The sequence below is a fragment of the Aristolochia californica genome, unplaced genomic scaffold (assembly GCF_029961685.1).
Source record: "Aristolochia californica isolate CCGP_79_NKW_82.1479 unplaced genomic scaffold, dmAriCali1.0.hap1 SCAF_11, whole genome shotgun sequence".
Classification (NCBI taxonomy): Eukaryota; Viridiplantae; Streptophyta; class Magnoliopsida; order Piperales; family Aristolochiaceae; genus Aristolochia; species Aristolochia californica.
The window spans coordinates 2,058,625-2,076,514 of record NW_027181782.1 but is presented as its reverse complement, the minus strand read 5'-3'; the positions used below and the strand labels follow the sequence as shown (position 1 = coordinate 2,076,514).

General features: G+C 35.2%; 1 protein-coding gene across 1 annotated transcript; it reads left to right on the top strand.

Moving 5' to 3' along the window:
• The first annotated feature begins 2,657 nt into the window (after positions 1-2,657).
• Positions 2,658-15,920, top strand: LOC137944088 (ascorbate transporter, chloroplastic-like). The gene is made up of 11 exons (XM_068789608.1): positions 2,658-2,893; positions 5,061-5,629; positions 6,035-6,142; positions 7,526-7,681; positions 8,498-8,713; positions 8,919-9,128; positions 10,115-10,252; positions 13,326-13,427; positions 13,718-13,783; positions 15,022-15,106; positions 15,534-15,920. Exons 1-11 carry the CDS (start codon positions 2,839-2,841, stop codon positions 15,629-15,631), a joined length of 1,803 nt encoding a protein of 600 aa, XP_068645709.1. The 5' UTR covers positions 2,658-2,838; the 3' UTR covers positions 15,632-15,920.
• Positions 15,921-17,890: the final 1,970 nt, after the last annotated feature.

Here is a 17,890-nt window from a genome sequence, read left to right as displayed (position 1 = left end):
GACTAGTCTTTTGTCCATGTTCCCTCACTAATGAGGTGTCAATGAACTAAATTTATTTAAAATAATTAATATGAAGGACAACAATAATTAGATTATTATGAAGAGCTGGTTATGACTTAATTAGAACTTCAATTTCATCAAAGAATGTATACTTATCTTTTAGGCTCAAATGAAGGTTACATACTTCAACATATTAACATTGTGTTTAATGAAATTTTGGTAATTTTAAGTTCACTAGATAAATGAAATTTTTTTTATTTTTTAGTTGGTACAAAGAAAATAAAACTAGTATTAATATAAAAATTATAAATCCTTAAGAAATAATTTGCGTATTCTACTTAATAAAAAAAAAGTGGTCAAAATTAAGTTTGTGAAGAAAGATTGGGATTGTAATTGATGACAGAATTCCGCAACATAATCACATTGACTTGGACAAATGTTTAAAGGTTACCATGTGCTTCGAGTGTAAGTGTACTTTGTGCTATATGTCTTCAATTGAATTGCTTATTATGGTATATTTATTGAATATTTATAAGGTAAATGAAGCAACAAGGTGGCAATAATCAAAGGAGTAAACAAAAATACATGTGTTTTTCCTAGTATTATACATTGGTTTTACATGAAAAGTTTGATCGTAATAAGAAAATCCAATGAGTTGTATTCAGCAAAGTCGTGAAGCTAAGAAAATTGTACAAGTTACCATATAAGTGTAATATGTGTAGTTATGCCTTGATTAAAGAAGTAATCAAAATCCTAGAATTTTAGTGTAATCAAATTAATTTATTATTTTAAATTTTATTTTTATTTTATTTTTAATACCTATTTTACTTATGTTATCAATATTTTTGTTAAGTATAATCCATCCATTGTTGCAAATAAGATTTAATTATATGAAGGCATTTGTATAATAAATAATCAAATAAAGTTGTTTTAATTCAGTAATATTTTTGAACTATTCATTAATTCCATCATACTTAAAAACTAATTTTACTGTCTTAAAATATCAATTATAAATCTTAAAGATGTATCGATTTTTAAATTCTATATTCTAGAAACATGTACACTGACAAGTTATATCAATATGTCTTTGATATTCTTTCTAGTAATTTAGTCATAAAGATATTGAACTCCCCTCGTAATTATAATTAACTAACCAATAATAGAATTCTACTAAACAATTAGCCTAAAAAATACACCATAAAATACCTTATTCTAGGAATATTTATCGACAAAAGTTGAATTCTAGTAGTTAAATTCAAGTAAATATATTAAAATATAACTTTAAACTCACCGACCCCACCGACCCCTCTCCATTATTATCAAGACTCTTTCTTATGTATTTGCACTAGGTTTGGCCCTCATATACCATCAATCACGATGACAAAAGAGACCCACTTGTGCTCTCGAATAACTTGCCTAAGAAGGTTACACACTAGTCTACAACCCCATAGGTGACAAATACTTTAATGCCCATACATAACTCCAAAACAAATAAATACTGAGCACACATACATGAGGCAATAAAAATCGACTAGTATTTATATGAATATATCATCTAGTAAAGTCCCACATGTCAAAAGTATGAGAGAGAAAATAAGGGTCATGATAGTCTTACTACATGTACAACTACTTAGACTCTTTTGTTTACTTGCTTAATATCTCCTTAATCAAGTATACGGCCGCTATGAACTCTCCGTGGGCATATTTTCTCTTCTACAATTGTCAACTTGCCGACTTGTGTTTGTCCTTCATCCCACCTGGCAATCTCCCTACTCTTAGGATCAAACATTTTTATTAGTTAATTTGCACTAGTTTTAGCTTTGATACCAACTATCACGAGGACAATAAAGATCCTTGTAGAATACTCGATAGCCTACCTATTAATGCCATCCAACAACTTGTCCCTTATTAAGTCGGTCATTCTTATATTCTATCGAATTTGTGAATAAACCTTCATTAATTGACTAGATTAACGGAGTTTAATCTTTCAATGTATAATCATCATTTTGGTGATAAAATTTATAGAATATACAATCAAAACACATCTATTAAAAAGTTTCTCTAACCTTCATACTTTTTCTATTACCGATCGATATAAGCTACCTTTCAAAATAATTAAGGTTATGATGCTTAGATAAACTATCTTTCAATTTCTCAAGTTTGTAAAGAGTATATGTGATACAATCCACAATATTGTCATAGAAGAGGAGCTAGAGGGATCTTTAGGGTATTTTTTGTATTTTGTAGGGGTAGAATAGAAAGAATAATGCAAATTAGGCACCAATTTGGATGAAGCAATAGGGGTGTCCCTTTAGGGTTAGTTTGGTCTTTTACTTGAAAAAGTCAAAGTCAAAAGTGTGGTTTTTTCTAATTACGAGTCTTAGTTCCCTTTTAATGTAATTTCTTGAGTTTCTTGAGTTTTTCTACTCTTACCACCGTCGTCACCCGCGTAGACGCCTCAGATCTTCGATCACTTCCGGTGGCCCCACCGCGACCGTACTACGTACTGCACAGAAAAACAATTTTCTTCAAGTATATCCCTCAGGGAATCTTTCCGTTCATTCACATGTCGAGACGACACGTGTCAAATTCCCAACCCTCCTTCCTCCGTCTTAGGAACCATCCAGCAACTAAGATTTTCCCGCTTTGAGAAACCAGTTATGTCCTTGTAGAAAAAGCTCCGGTTTATCCTCTTCAGCCCGACCGGAATTCAGCTGAAGAGGAGCGTGGAGTTTTTGGAGTGAGAAATGGTGTTATGAGAAGTATCCTTGCAAGTTGCAATAGTGCTTCGCAGGCAACGGCGGCTTCGGTTCTGATACATTTTCAGCTCGATTTGAAATGGCTGTCGAAAGCTTGATTTCGAGCCGGAATTTTGGTTTGTTTCTTGTTTCAGGTGCTGCTTCTGAAATTTCTACTTTGTTTGGTATTTTTTGGTTTGTATTGGTGGAAATGTGGCTGTAGTTTAATGTGTGAGCTGGATTTTCTGCTGCGTTTGTATGTAGTTTTCTGATTTGGAAGCGCTCTGTTGTATTTTTCGCGGTTCGGAGCTCATTGTGAAGATGTGAACTGATAGTTTGCATGGATTGCTGAATTTTTGAGTTTGAGTTTGAGAACTCTGAGTAATTTTGCATGTAGTTAACTTGTTTTTCTTTTTCTGCCTTTCGGCTGATTCATTCATTACTAGTGTTGCGGAATTTACCCATGTTGCTTTCTCTGTTACCAGTTTGATGCTTTTCTGTCTGTTATGCTTTGACATCAAGTTCTAGCGTCATGCAGTCATTTGTTGAGCTGAGAAACTTGCTTCTGTGAGAGTCGAGTTATTATTATAATAACGACCACTATTCTTATCATCATCATTATCTTTTTAAAAAATTATATTACTGTTACAAGAGAGGAGATAGAACCAATGTGAGAAATAGGCAAAGATTGACCGTTACCCACAAAGACCCGTTGATTACCAGTGTAAGGGACAGATTTATCAAGAGCAGCAGCATCATTAGTCATGTGAGAAGTTGCTCCCGTGTCTGTGTACCACCCAGTAACTTGAAAATCATCAAGGGAGGTGGCAGCAAATGCTTCAATCAAACCTTCAGCCTTAGTTTTCTTCAATAGTTTGCCAAGTTTATGACATTTCTTGGCAGTGTGCCGTTCTTTTCCACACCATTGGCAAGTGGTTGCAGAGGTCTTAGCAGATTATCCTGCCAAGAAAAAAACTCATGGCTGAGAGCTTTTGGAACCAGATTGGCAAAAGAGGGCAGCGGCAACTGTGACAACATGGAGGTTGAAAAAATTTTAAAATCAGAATCAAGGCCACGTAGAAACCAATGTACCTTATCTATGTCATCAATTGGTTTGCCAATAGCACTAAGCTGATCACATAATGATCGGAAAGAGCGTGCATATTCAGCAACACCACGAGAGCCGCGCTGCACCAGCTGGAGTTCATCTTTTAGTTAGAGTTCTCTGGTCTTTGAACTATGAGAATATGAAACTTCAAGGGCCAGCCAAACATCATGAGCTGTAGTGCAATTAACGACTTCAGCCATACATTCCACAGTGAGAGAGGCATACAGAAGGCTGAGTAAAATGCGTTCCTGCATGTGCCATTTCTTGTAGGCAGGATTAGGAACAAGATCATTTCCAGCACGGACTTGAGCAGCAGGTGCAGACAAAGACCCTTCCAAATAGCCCATAAGATCTTGACTTTCAAGCAGGGGAACGAACTGACGACGCCACAAGAGATAATTTGTGGGAGTGAGTTTGATGGTCACCATGTGAACCATTGTATTGAGCGGAAACAGGGAAGTGTTGGATTCGGCCATGGAAAAAAAAAACCCAGCAAAGGGTTGGCCTATTGGCTCTAATACCATGTAAAGGAAATGCCTCAAGCTAATATGTTGTGAGGAGATATTCATTTATAGACAGAAGATACATGGTAGCTGTATAATTACAAATATGGAAACAAATATACAAGGAAAACAAACTGCTACAATTGTGGAGAATCACTGATATCTTGGTCATAATCAGAGGAATCAGATCGTCCTCTAATACAATCATTATCATTATCTGTTTAATTCTTTTAATTTAGTGATCTTCTCTATTTTTTTTTTCTGCATTTATGTTCGAGATAAATAAAAATCAGTCGAGTTCTTGCACTATTTCTGGTCAGAAATTTCCAGCACACAAGATCATTCTTTGGAGGTATAAAATTAACACTCTCATGCGGAAGACAATAGGGTTGCTTTAGAGCCATAATATGCCATAGAACTTGTGCTATACCTTTTTGGAGAATTCATATCTCGCTTCTTCTTGCAAAAATCTTTATTGGAATTGACCTTGTAGTTAATTTTTTGAGTCTTGTTCTTTCATTTTGTGAACTGCTTAGCATTTCTCATTTTCATTGATGACTAAGTGTACTTTGATTGTATTGCTCCTTGCTTTATGCACTAATAATACATGCTGCATTTGTTAGTTCAAGTTTTTCTGTTAGAGTTTCTTGTGTAAAACCAACTGATCTGATGGACCTTCTCTTCTCTGATGGCTTCCAATGAAAATTCCAGGAAAAGCTAATGACACCGAACAAGCAGCTATACACCGCCAGAGGCAGAATGCTAGTGTTACCCGAGCAAGGCTTTTACAGGGATATCTGAAACACAAGGACATTATTCCAAAAAACTACACATCTTGCACGGCTAGGTCTTTTCATCCAACTCGGCTTAGTGGTCTGTTGAGTGAAAGAACAGCAAATCTGAGGGTCCCTTTTCTTGGAGAAATGAACCATCCTTTTCCCAATTCTCTTGAAAAAGGATTAAGTGATGGACTGCACCATGCTAATACTAAATGCAAGTTCTCTACAAGATGTGTAAGCTTTCTTTCTTCAGATTCATCTGGTGGCAGTTGGTTCCAGCCAAGAAAGCTGGATAAGCTTGGTATATCTGATGGCCAATGCCAACCATCTGAAATTCGTCTTGCAACAAGGACCCGTGCTGATTTCAAATCAGAACCCTATGATATTACTGGACCCAAGCTGGAATCTCTAAATTCTTCTTATTGGTGGGAGCAGTTCCCAAAGCGCTGGGTGGTTGTACTTCTCTGCTTTTCGGCATTTCTTCTCTGCAATATGGATCGTGTAAGCAGTGCCACTGCTTTGCTATTTTAAATGATATCTATTTCATTTTACATCATTACTTATTTTTTTCTGTTCTGACTGATTATGGTGCATTACTTGCAATGCTATTCAACTTTGTGCTCGTGTAAGTGACCTATCTAAAGATGATTCATGTTTAGTTAAACCAAATTTTAGTTATGCTGGTCAACAATGAGATCTCTAGATTATATAATTGAGTTCTCCACCCCTGTTAAGTACAATGACATAAGAGAATCCATACGAAATTACTAAGCAGATGAGGAAAAGAGAAAACAATAATAGTAAGAAAATAAATAAATGATAAAAACTTATGATGTAAATTGGCTCCTCACAGTTGTATGATATTATGGAACTTATGTGTGAGCTAATATAAGAGTTGTATTGCAGGTCAATATGAGCATTGCGATCCTTCCTATGGCACAGGAGTTCAATTGGAATCCTGCAACAGTGGGCCTAATTCAGTCTTCCTTTTTCTGGGGTTACCTGCTTACTCAGGTCTCTCTAGAACTGCTCACCTTCTCTCATTTTCTGAAAACTTTTTAATGGTGTATTTTGTGAATTGAAATTGGACTATTATGTGTCTGATGATGAGACGAGTTTGAACATAAGCATTTCACAGTTCCATTTCATTTTTTTGGAATATATCACATTTTGGCGTTGAATTCAAAGGACAAGGTGAAACCTGTCCAGAAATTATATGTTACCATTTTGGAGTTGGTCAGCTGTGTTTCACTAGAAGTAAATAGATTACTCCTAGGTAAGTAATGGACATTTAAAAGTAATGACATTTTCCCAACATTTATAAATGCCAGCTTATTGAGCTGGGTTCGGCCTTTGTGTACCAGAGAAAGTGAGAAGATTTCCAATAAATAAGTTGTTCAATGGACTCCTGGACAGTTGGCACACATTTAGCCAATTCAAATGCTTGTGTACCTTTTGCTGCCATCACTTTCTGATATTTATTGAAAAAGAGTAATATTGAAGATTATAGGGAGAATAAGTGAGAGAGAGAAGAGGGGAGAATGAGATGAGAGAAGAGAGTCTTAAACTGCTCTCCTTGGGGGTCATGCTCGACCCCCATCTTCTTTTATTCACTTAAGTTGTAGACAATTATACATATGCCCTTACTTACAATTCACATAAACCCTTATATCTCCCAATATACATACTCAAATTACATCAAACTTAAACTAGAGACAGATCTAAACATGCTGAACAATATAATGTTTACTCTAGAGATTATAGCTAATATAAAATGATGAGACTACCCTTCAACTATTTTTTTTTAACATTTATGGTTAATTTTTTCCCTTTTTTCAAGAAAACTACTCTGTTTAGAGATATCTGTTTCTTACAGAAAAGTTTTCTTTAGTTTAGAATATCAGTTTTTCTTATTTTAATCCATTGTGGATCATATACTCACACTAAGCAAGTTGTAAGTACATCATTATTTTTAAAAAAAATACAGCTTTAGGTTTTACATGGCATTGCAGCAAAACTTCTTTCAGAAATAATATATCTAGTCCAATGCAGTTAATTATTTAGTTAACATCACATGCTATCAGGGATCTCATTTCTGACATACACACTATCTTAAGCAAGAATTTTGTGTGATCTAATAAGCAAGTAGGTTTTTGGCATTAATTTGATGGAAGATGAATTGATCAAACGTCTTTGTCTATTTCTCCTTCAAAGGCATTAAAGAATTAGTGTTCCATTTGGATTTTTTATGCTTTTTCTTTTTGTAGGTTATCACAAGTAATAACAATTATTTTCATTGGGAATGCAGTAACTTTTTGTTACTTACGTGGCAATATTACTATTATCATGCTGTGAAAGTTCAATTTGTCTTAAGTTAATTGCCTGGAATTTCTGCAGATTGTAGGAGGAATTTGGGCAGATAAACTTGGTGGAAAAATGGTTCTGGGGTTTGGTGTGGTCTGGTGGTCAATTGCAACAGTTTTCACACCCATAGCTGCGAGGATGGGACTTCCATTCTTACTAATAATGCGGGCTTTTATGGGTATTGGTGAGGTTGACTTCTTCTCTTTTAGTAATTTTTTTTAGAGCTTCAAAATCGTCTATGGAAGAACCTTTTGCATGTTCTTGTTATAGAATAACGATGAAATACTTACACCTTTTAGAGACATTTTTGGGGGATAACTAAGAGTAGTGCGCTCTTTGCTCTTATGTTGTAGGCTATTGTCTTTATGATCATATTTTCTGAATGCTGAGTGGTTTTCCTGTAAAGCCTCTTCCTCCCTCCTTCCCTCGCAAAGGACGTATGCAGTGTACAGATATCCAAATAAAGTGTGAAGTGTTTCATGCACATGCATATGTATACCCTAGAGAGAGAGAGACACTATCTTGTTAACTCTTGTTTGAGAAGTATATGTCAGTGATGTTGTCATTCCTCTTCGATGAATGGTATTGCTCAAAGTTGGTTTAGTTTTTTATTTAATTAATTGATTTATAAAGAAGTGCCCATGAATTGATGGCACATACAGTTATTGCTCATCAAGAGACAATCCAAGTAATGCCCTATTTTTATGAGTCATTCATGTACGTTCTAACTTTATGAGGGATTCAGTTCACGTGTTTCTACATGTGAAATTCACAAGAGCAGTAGATAATTTATCTACAGGTTTTTGGAGTCCAATATGTCTCTTATTACAATTCAATTTACTTATTGATCTGTTATGCATATATGATACCACAGGTTAGAAAATACTACTCTATTTCTGAACTAAATGTCCTAGTACCACAATGTTGAGCATTAAATTTCATTTTCATCAAGACCTCACAGTTACAGTATATTCATTGCTCACAGATGGTTTATTATTCTTCCAGGGTGTAGCTATGCCAGCCATGAACAACATGATTTCAAAGTGGGTTCCAGTGTCCGAAAGAAGTAGATCACTTGCACTTGTGTACAGTGGGATGTATCTTGGTTCTGTCACAGGGTTGGCCTTTTCACCAATGCTAATCCACAAATTTGGTTGGCCTTCAGTATTTTATTCATTTGGCTCTCTGGGAAGCATCTGGCTTGCCTTGTGGTTGAATAAAGTAAGGCCACACTGTCTGAGTTTCAAAATCCTGTATTGACATATAAGTCATATCCAGTTGTTCACAGTATACACTATTTTTAACGGTCTTTATACTACACAAATTAAATTAGATTTTCTTTTAGCTACATACAGAAGCTGTTCATCACATTTTGTGAAGTTATTCCATTTATTGCCTTTTCACAAGCCACTTTTGATCTGATCAGGCTCACAGCTCTCCACAAGAAGATCCAGAACTTCGCCCTGAAGAAAAAAAGCTCATTCTAGGGGGCAGTGTTGCAAAGGATCCTGTTTCAACCATTCCATGGAGATTAATTTTGACCAAGGCTCCAGTTTGGGCCTTGATAATCTCCCATTTCTGCCACAATTGGGGGACATTTATTCTTCTTACTTGGATGCCTACGTATTATAACCAGGTTTGAGTTATGGAATTATGTCAGTTTGTGTAGCAGAATACTTCCATAAAGTACTTATGCTCCTTGGCACACTTCTGCTGTTACACAAACACAAAGTTCCCTTATTTCATTCTTATGTAGGAGGCATTTTTTCTTTTTTAAGTCTTCATATAGTTTGGAGATGGTTTGTTAGGAAAAGTTGATAAAAAAACATTGAAAACACTCAGGATAAAACTACTCTAGTCATTTTGAAGGGAAACAAAGGAATTTTAAATAAACTGTCTTTTGAATGCTCGTGGTGACACATATATGTACAGTGGCTTCTCCTCTAACCCATTAAGGAGTAAATAGTTATTAAAAGGAATTCCCACTTATCACAAACTGGAGATACTGTATTTGAGAAAAGCAACAAAAGGAGTTGCATGTTAGTCCACGATGCAGATGAGGTACTTAACAGTGTGGAGCTTATGATTGCAATACTATCTTTTCTATCTATCACATCCATCTTTTTTGCTTTTATGGAATTGTTCTATTAAGCCCTAATCCCTATTTCCTCATCTGTTATTTGTTAGCAAAAGGTTTTGATTTCAGCCATAACAAGAACAATCAGTTTGCTTGAAAGGAGAATGACTATAAAAGATTTTGAATAGCAGCAGAGGGAGAAGACCTGCCGATTTTGAAATATCCTTTACTTGATTCGCCTGTAATTTCAACATCTTGGATTTTCTCTATAATTCAACCTATGATTTTTAATTCTTTTTGAGACTTAAGATTGAAAATAGGTACTTTTTCAATAATGTGTATAGCAGTATATCTATTTTTTTAGTTTGAAAACTTTGAAGTTAACTTTAGTCTTTACTTTTTCTTGTTTCATCTCTAAATTTTCCTATTCAAGATATTGATATTCCTTGTTTGTGGATTCTTCCTAATATAAAAAATTTATTTTCTGAATACTGGCAGATTGCAATAGTGTTTAAAAACTAACTCTGTCATTCGTCATTGATCAGGTGTTGAAGTTTAACCTCACAGAATCTGGATTTTTCTGTGTCTTACCCTGGTTAACAATGGCTGTATTTGCAAATTTAGGAGGGTGGATTGCTGACACTCTTGTGACCAAAGGGTTCTCTATAACAACAGTTCGCAAGGTAATTATTTTTGCTGTGTTGATAGACCAATCTATTGTGGGTTCTTTTTGAAATATCTTTTGGTGTCATTTTTTTGTTTCAATATCTTCAAGTATTTCCTGATGCGTGTTTCATCTTTTTTTCAAGAGTTTGTTTTCTTCTCACTGCTCCTTGTATTAGCTAATATTTCTTAAATCAGGTTCAACACGGCAGAAAAGTGCACATTTATATGAGAACTTCTTTTAGGGAAAACATTCAAAAGATCCATCTATAAAATTTTGAGTATCTAGAAAATTATTGGGGCATTATTTTGGGCCAATTGGAACAATTTTTTTTTCTCGTACTTCCCCACTAACATTGTTTATAAATTATTAGGGTATGTAGATCACCTTATTAAAATTTCTAAATGAACTCATGAATCATAGTTATTTCTAGAACTTTTCACAATTTGAATTTTCTTTCATGTTTAAATTTTGTGTATTATCCTCTGTTATAAAAGTTCGACTAGAACAACCGTTTGAATCGGGTTTAGTTAGACCTGGTCTTACAATTTGGTCACATATATTCAAGAACTACAAATGAGTCAAAATCCAATTGACTAGTTCAACCAATTAACCGACTAACAATGCTTGACCAATGAGTCTAGCACGAAAATAATTGCCTCCCTTCCCTTCAATTTTGGCATCGACAAGGAAGGAGCCCTTGCTATAGGGATGGTGGAGGGTTTGCCTGCAACGACACAAAAAGAGAAAAGAGGGGGGAGTTGTCGCCCTTCTCCTCTGCTTCATGACTACAATAATGAGGAATCCTCCACTGTCTTGCAATGGTGCGGAAAACCAAATTCAACTGGACTTAGTCACCGTATCAGAGTGGTTCATATCTTTGTTTTATCTTTTATGCTAATTAATAATCTGTTAAGAGACATCCACGTGTGTAGGTGTCACATGACTAGTTAATATAGAGAACTTTCGTAGAGATGGCTTAGAATTGTGATTATGCAAGTTGGTGTATGTCCTGTTTTGTCCTTTTCATTTTGAAGCATGTAGCCCTAAAGGCATTGTAGTCATTGTAAACACCTTCACACAAATATAAATACAACCTCAAGGCATGGGGTAGAGCATTCAAGCCTCTTCTTCTTGGCTCAAATTCGTCCATACACCTCTCTCTCTTTTCCTCTGCCTTCTTTCCTCTCTTCCAAGAGTTTGAGTTCCTCTCTTTTCTCCTCCCCTTGAGTTCTCTTGTGTTTATATGTTGGCCTTAGAAATCAACATAAACTAATATTGCGTGCACAAGAGAGTCGGAATGGTTTTACTGATTCAACCAATCAGGGTCTCCTTTCTATGCTCGAGTATTCAAAAGCCTAGGATTAGGGAAAAAAACTTGACTCCTAACTGGTTGGACGGAGTTTTGCCTTATGCCATGTCTCTATTTGATGGGGATGGGCTCTACCCTCTTGTTGTATGGAACTCTACATGATGGTAATGTGGGAGGGAGGTTGGGGCCCCTTGACTGCGTGCAAAATGGAAACGGGGAACCTCTGTATGAACCTCCCTACTTTGACTTTTTTTTTCTTTCAACTTTTAATTAAAAATTTCATTGAAATGATTCATATTGGTTTAACTGCTTTTTTTTTTTTGGAAATTTGAATTGGTTGACCCCAGCCCAATCACCCAACTAGGTCCATGGTTGGGTTGAGTGTGAGAACATCGATCAATGTTAAACAAATTGACTTGGTCACCGACCCATAGGGATGATTGAATCTAGTTGACTCAGCATGATGTCAATGGCATAGTTTTTAGGAAAAAAAAATTAAGGGGTGGGGGGGGGGGGGGGGGGGGGGGGCGGTGGATCCCTTCCCCTATTTTTCCTAGGAAAAGGGGGACATGGGGTGGGGGACCCCTTCCCATTCTAAGGGGAAAAGAGGAGGGGTGGTGCCCCCTCTCCCTCTGTATAATCTCTGTGTTTAATAAGAAAGAGAAGGGGAGAAGGACCACTGTCCTTCCCCACCTTTTCTGATGCCATCAAGTAAGAAGCCTACTTTCCATGCTGTCAATAGCGAGGGGGGTAGTGTCTCCTGCTTGGGTAGTTCCAAAAGAGAGGGGAGCGGGGTGGTCGCTTCCTTCTCTCTCCTCTTTCTGTGTTGTTGGGTGAAATCCCTCATGTGACAACTAGCTGAGAGAACATGGTCAGCCGATTCACTATTTGAATTGGCAAACCCAGCCTGGTCAACTGGGTTTCTACCTCATTCGGGTCTTATAGACTTATAACAGGACAATGGATCGCATCAACTGAAGCCAATTTAAGTAGATGATCTGATTCAGGTTTTACAACACTGACAGTGATACACAATTTTATTCTAGATTAAAATTACAAAAAAATTCATTTAAAAATAGATACAATTATAATACAAGTTAATATAATGTTACCAATTTTATTTATTTAGTAATTGAGTTAGTGTATATCCCTAATAAGTTCCACTATACTTGGAAGTAAAAGAACTTTGTTTATGACATATATGATGCACCACATACTAATTGATTCATTGTTTTTATATGAAAATTTAAAATATTTTTCCCACATTCTTTTAGTTCAATTTAGTAACTTTTATGAGTTATATAAATGGAATGTATTGCAATCTGTCAAGGAAAGGCTTAAAGGAAACAAACTTGTCCTTCAGTGGCTTGGTTTAAAAAGAATATGGTCAAAGGATTTTTGGATGTGGAAATTTTGTGAAGGGTCTTTTTGATATTTTCCCCAGTTATAAGGCCACTTATGTAGTCATCTATATTTAATGCTGCAAGTAGATAATGATTTTTCAAAAAATCAGTCACTGAAGCGTCTTTGCTGGCAGGACACACACTTCATGCTGCAAATAATATCTAGATGTATTGGCTGAGGAGTGTGTCTCTATGCCTTCCCTACTAGTCGGAGACTCCTCCATTGTAGCTTAATCTTGTTCTACACTTGTACTTTTGCAAACAACTAAATGCCATCCACCATTAAAAAAATCTTTGCTAACGAGTTGTAATTTCTTAATATTTTAATATTTTTTGCTACTTATCCATACCAAAATGATGACTTTTCTTTCTCTTAGATAATGCAATCAATAGGGTTTCTTGGACCTGCCTTCTTTCTCACACAGCTGAGCAACGTTAGAACTCCAGCACTAGCTGTGCTCTGCATGGCATGTAGTCAGGTTTGCATTACTAACCTGTTAGTTTTCTTTTTGAGTTGCATAATTTGGCTATAGTGTTTTTCTACAAGTAAACCGTCTTGGTTCTGCGCATGACAACATTACTTTAAATCAGAAATCAGGATTTTTTTTGTTAATGGCCTGCCAAAATTTGGCTGTTGTATCCTTTTACTCAGTTGCCCCTGTAACTTCCTAATGCATTCTTGATCATTGTTCTCCTTTTCAAGCTTGGTCAATTACCATCTTTTGAGGTTCTGTTTATTTGAGGCTTATGTACCGTTTCTGCACTGCAGGGCTCAGATGCATTCTCACAATCTGGACTTTATTCTAATCATCAAGATATTGGTCCCCGCTATTCAGTAAGTTGTTCTTATATTTTTCCAGAAACAATGTGTAGTTTTATGTTACTATCAAGCAAGCTATCAGGAAAATTCATATCGTGAATAATATAGAAGCTGTTTTTGAAAATATAAGAAACTTGCATTTTGTACATAAATAAATGAATCGACTGAAATGTGATTTGATAATTTTTACATTTGAGTGTGTAATCTTTGGCATAACAAGACCTCGTCATATTGCCTATGTCAATAGGCTAAAAGGTTTAGTTTGAGAGGCACATGTATCTCAAAAACCTTAGTTATCCTGTGAAGAGAGTAAAACTAATGAGATTTGAGACTCTGGAAATTGACATGATGGTATTAAAACGTTTTAAAAGGTATAAATAATACATAGAAAATGAAAGTATTAAAGATGAATTGTTTTATTTACTGATTTAAATAGTTACATTTAAATATACAAATTACTAAAACATGCATATTACCATTCAGATTTAAACCTGCATCACAAGCTTTGAACTTAAAAGTGGCCCCAAACAGTCATGGATAGTCAAGCCCTAAAAGTTGTAGATTGTTACTCCCCGGGATACGTTGGCCCATCCATAGAGAAACTAACTAATACCAAACAGGCTAAACTTACTGATACTTGGATCATTTTTCAGTTAAAGGTGTTTCAGAGGTAGTTTCTCCAAAGTCATTTTACATTCAAAGGTATTTTCAGAGGTAGCTTCTCCATGCCCATAGATTGTGCAGCATCTGGGCCTAATACAGGCTCATATGTATCGGCCATAGTCGTCAACATATTGAATGCAAGAAGTGATAGAGGTACCAAGGGAATCCAACATATCTTAGGATTTTATTCTTATTATTAATACCTCATAATGGCCCATGAACAGGTCTCTAACTGCAATCAGACAGGCTTATTAGTGCAGTGGAGATAGTCAATAAACTTCAGACTTGTTCTGAGGCTAGTCATTATTACTTTATCCGAAGAGAGTGTCCCAACGATGGACTACACAAGGAAGAATATATAATATGGACTGGGACTTGGACGTATCTAAGGAAGATTATATGATCTGGACTACTGATTAAAATGAACCACAAAATCTAGGAAAATATGGTTGCAATCTGACTACTACTCATAACTCAAAAATTCTGACATTATCCATCACAACCAGATGTTTATCTTAACTCCCAAAAGTTGTGTATTTGCATGCTGATTTTATTTCCTTTTGCCAATGAACTTTGCTACTGAAACACAGGGAGTATTACTGGGGCTATCGAATACTGCTGGGGTGCTAGCTGGTGTTTTTGGCACTGCTACAACTGGGTACATTCTCCAGCGTGGTATGTCCTGCAAATTTTGATGGTTTTCTCTTTCTTCTGTATTGAAACTGGATTAGAACGGTTCCAAATTTGGTTGTGTCTTCTGTTTGAGTGGATGTCTGGTATTTAAATCTGCAGTGCAGTGAAAGTAAACAACATCCAGACTTGATATATAGTCTTATTGAATTTGCATTGGCCCATTATCAAAGATGAACAAAAGTTCACCAATTTCCAAGTTGACTAGTTCAGTTTCTCTGAACTGATTCAGAGGATTGCATTGACGAGGTCCATGTTTCTGTGCTGTTTTTAGCCTCGCTAGGTTGGGGCCAAAATATACTGGTGTAGTTTGTTCTCCTCTCACCAAGACATAGTTCACAACAAATTCTACCAACTTTGTATCTCCTGGATTTCCCATTCACTTTATATAATCCAAAATTCTACATTGCAGGTTCGTGGGATAGCGTCTTCAAAGTTTCTGTGGCCTTGTATATCATCGGAACATTGGTTTGGAACTGCTTTGCAACTGGAGAGAAAATCCTCGACTGAAGCAGGATATCTATTATGAAAATAACAACATAATATATTGAACAGCGTCAAAACTCCCACCAGAGACTGTAGCCGGCACCAAATTACAGTATACAGTCCAATGGTAAAGAACATTGATATCCTATTCATTTTTATAATTAATTTTAGGAAGATGCTGATATGCTATTTATTGGTAAGAACATTTTAGTGTAAATTTAGCTTAGTTTAAATTCTTTAGGAACTGAGAAATTGTATTTGGACACATCGAACATTTCTGCTGCCATAAACAAATAAAATGACAAAAAAATCAATTTTCTTTTAAGGATCATGTCTATTGTCTCATGAAAATAAAATTATTGAAATAATATTTACCATTTTAACCACTTTTTTCAATAGAAAGTTTTCTACTGTGTCCTGTTCCTACTTTTTCTATGCCTTTAAACTTTGTTAGTTCAAGAATAATTGAGTTAATTTTTTTTTCTACTGGCATAAACACATTCTTGATTAGATATGTTTACTCTTGATTAAATACGTTTTTCTATTGAAATTTTTTCTTATTAGATTTTACATGTTTTCTTAAGCCTATGTTAATTGAAGTTTTGAACCTAATCTCACATAAGTTGGGTGTATTCAAAATTTTCTTTAGACACTTGTTCCATTGTCAACATTTCATCATTTAGAAACCTAAAAATTAACATCCCCTAGGTTCTTAGGGACATAGGAGAAGAGAAAGGAATACCTAAATAAGAGAAAAAAGAAACAATTTAAACCATCAGATTTAGACCTAACATCTCACCACTAATTAATCAAAATACTGTGTAAATTCATTTGAATAGTTTTCATAAAGTTCTTGTAATCTTACCAAAATTACGGTTTAGCTAAGACTTTATGCTTATTATCCTAAACCCATAATAAACTTCAATTAGAGCATACTTTTCCATGAAATGTTTGTGATAGTATGCTTAAGACATAACTAAGTGGAATTTTATTAGATGAAAGAACTTCAATACATGAGTTTAACATCCTTTGAGAGAGTCAAGTAAATGAGTCTTGATCTTGACAAGGTCCAAACCCATGAAGACATGATCCTCACATGTGACATAGGCCCTGAAAATGATCAGGTCCGGTTCAATTTAAAACCCTATTATTATCAAATGTAAGAAAAGAGAAAAGAAAAGAAAGAAAAAAAAGAAGGGACCATCTGTTCAATGTAGAAGCAGAAGGTATGGCCTGGTTTTCTTGCTTTTAAGACTGATCAGGTCCATTTTGTGTGGCCTGCTCGGTTGTATAGACTTGAAAGCTGAAACATTGATTTTACAGATCATAAATTCTTACGTATGTGCAATGAATATGCCAGCAAGATAACATTCAATATCCAAATTTTGTACTCTCCTCTTAAAGGTTCTAACTAACTCGAATGCTCTTCAGAGTGAAGTGTGACACTGAAAATCCTGTCTTAACTCTTATTGGTTGTGTGATGGTGAAAAGAGAGGCTCCAAAAAATCTGAAGCAAGTAATATCTATGCTATAAAACTGGACTGGACCGGCTAGTTGAATTGGGTTCAACTGGACTCGGTTTTTTGTTCAGGTTACAGGTCTCTAAGACTAGGAAAACAGCTAAAACCCGGCTTATTTTGTTGGTTTAACCAACAAACAGGGTGACCCTACAAGTGAGGCAGGTCACAACCTGACTATCTGGTTTTATTTAAGTATAATTCAATAATTTTTTTGTTTGATTAGATATATATGTTTGAGATATTATATGATTCTAGTGACTCTTTGAAAGAAATTATAATATTTATAATATTTTTATCTATTAGAGTGTTATGGCTATAGTTTTTCGAGAATATAATTATATTTTTTTATGTTTTTGTTTTTTATAAATTTTAAATAATTTTTATACTTTTACTTATTTTCCCAATTATCCATTTTAGGGTTTAGGGTTTAGGGTTTAGAATAATAAGATAAAATGGTAGAACTGTAAGTAATTAAAACGGTACAATAAAAAAAAAATATATTCATGATGAAACTTTTGACTCCTCCAAAGGAACAATCTTAATTGATTAGAATTTACAACTTTCTTCCGGTTTCATTTATTGGGGACCAATGTTAGTTTAACTTGTTTGATAAATAATTAAACCTTTTCAGTAGGCCATTTATATGGGTTTATTCTTGAATTGGACACTATTTTAATAGATAAAAACATAAAAAGTCTCATGTCAATAATAGTCCAACCTGTCCCTTCAACCACATTAACTAGGCTTTACATGCAATTTACAT

Bases quoted from the DNA above. Each gene is read 5' to 3' on its own strand.
- LOC137944088 (XM_068789608.1), top strand. From the start codon at position 2,839: ATGGCTGTCGAAAGCTTGATTTCGAGCCGGAATTTTGGTTTGTTTCTT. The intron at 8,714-8,918 runs GTAAGGCCACAC...TGATCTGATCAG, and splicing joins TTGCCTTGTGGTTGAATAAA to GCTCACAGCTCTCCACAAGA. The intron at 15,107-15,533 runs GTATGTCCTGCA...TCTACATTGCAG, and splicing joins TGGGTACATTCTCCAGCGTG to GTTCGTGGGATAGCGTCTTC.